Source organism: Bison bison, unplaced genomic scaffold (assembly GCF_000754665.1).
Source record: "Bison bison bison isolate TAMUID 2011002044 unplaced genomic scaffold, Bison_UMD1.0 scf7180017861324, whole genome shotgun sequence".
Taxonomy (NCBI): Eukaryota; Metazoa; Chordata; class Mammalia; order Artiodactyla; family Bovidae; genus Bison; species Bison bison.
In genome coordinates this window covers 6,262-7,589 of record NW_011491896.1, presented here as the reverse complement: position 1 = coordinate 7,589, position 1,328 = coordinate 6,262, and the positions used below count along the sequence as shown (strand labels likewise).

The following is a 1,328-nucleotide window of genomic DNA, read 5'->3' as shown; positions in this document are numbered from 1 at the left end:
GGGGTGGGAGCCTCAGAAATGAGGGGATGAGCCCCTTCACTGCCGTTGTACCCCAGCGCTGCGTTGTCTATGCCATACCTCTCCTGAGTTTGAGACCTGTCCCCCTGTCCATGGTAGCCCAGACAGGGAAAGTGACCTGCTCCAGCTCACACAGCCTGGAGGTGGCAAGAGGTATAGCATTTGGACCAGGTAGGCTGAGCCATTAAGCAAAGCCAATTTTGGTAAACAATGCTTTGACTCATCAAGCGTGGCCCAGTCCTAAGCCCCTGCTCTCAGCCGTGTCATGGCCTTCGAATGGCATGGCCTGTGTAGCCTGGCACTCAGGGATGCTCACTGTTGCCCCGGGGGACTGACTGCCATGCCTCTGGGTCTCTGGCACCCCTTCCCCACAGGTGGAGCTGGCCCTTCTGCAGCACTCCTACCAGGACCTGGCTTCGCAGATCAACCTCATTCTGCTGGAACGCCTGTGGTATGTCATGCTGGAGCAGTTCCTTATGAAGTACGTGTGGAGCGCCTCAGGCTTGCTCATGGTGGCTGTCCCCATCATCACTGCCACTGGCTACTCAGAGTCAGGTGAGAGAGGGCCGGCCTTCTGGACCACTGGGCTAGGCTTGGGAGGGCCCAGTGCCCAGCTGGCCCACCTGCCTCTTCTACTGCTGGGGATCCCAGCTGGCACCCTTGGGAAACATCCACAGTCACACCCTCCCAGAGCTCCTCTCTGCCACCCTACATGTGGGTCCCCCTTACAGTATCTCACGCTTCTTGGTCCCACTCAGCCAAGCCCAAGGATGTCAGTTCAGGAACACCCTTCAACAGGCATCTGCACAGTTGCCCACCTGGCCCTGTCTTGACCCATCTTGGCAGTGGGATTATGGGGAAGTACGTTCAAGGAGCCCCTTTCTGGCTCAAACCTGGGCTTTCCCACGCCCGCTCTTGCAGCTTTTCAAGGGCAGGGCCCTCTTGCCTGAGGCCTGGGGGACTGTGAAGGATTCCCAGTTTGTTCCTCTACCTGTTTGCAAGGAATTCATTCTATTTGCAGTCTTCGTGGTTGCCCTTCAAAGATTAATGTGCATACTTGAGAAAAGTCTGGGTTAATCAATAGCTCCTGCTCATCCCAGCCCTTGCTTACCACACTTTGGAGGACCAGCCCACCATCAAGTTTGCCATGGCTTTTTTGGGTCACTGCATGTTCAGATTCGCCCGTGAGTTTCTGCTTTTTTTTGGTTCTCTTTCTCTGCAGTTTTCTCTAGGAAAGCCCTTCCCTGCAGGCCAGTAACCCTCCTTCGGACAGATGTCCTTCAGAAGTTCTCTTTTGTTCTTTTTTTTTT

At 55.1% G+C, this 1,328-nt stretch overlaps 1 protein-coding gene across 1 annotated transcript in view; it reads left to right on the top strand.

Moving 5' to 3' along the window:
- Nucleotides 1-1,328, top strand: part of LOC104983092 (ATP-binding cassette sub-family D member 1-like) — an 11,965-nt gene that overhangs the window by 4,382 nt on the left and 6,255 nt on the right. Inside the window, exons 4-5 of the mRNA XM_010832574.1 lie at nt 57-189; nt 359-848. Of these exons, the coding sequence (XP_010830876.1) occupies nt 57-189; nt 359-848 (623 nt within the window). The remainder of the gene's footprint in view (nt 1-56; nt 190-358; nt 849-1,328) is intronic.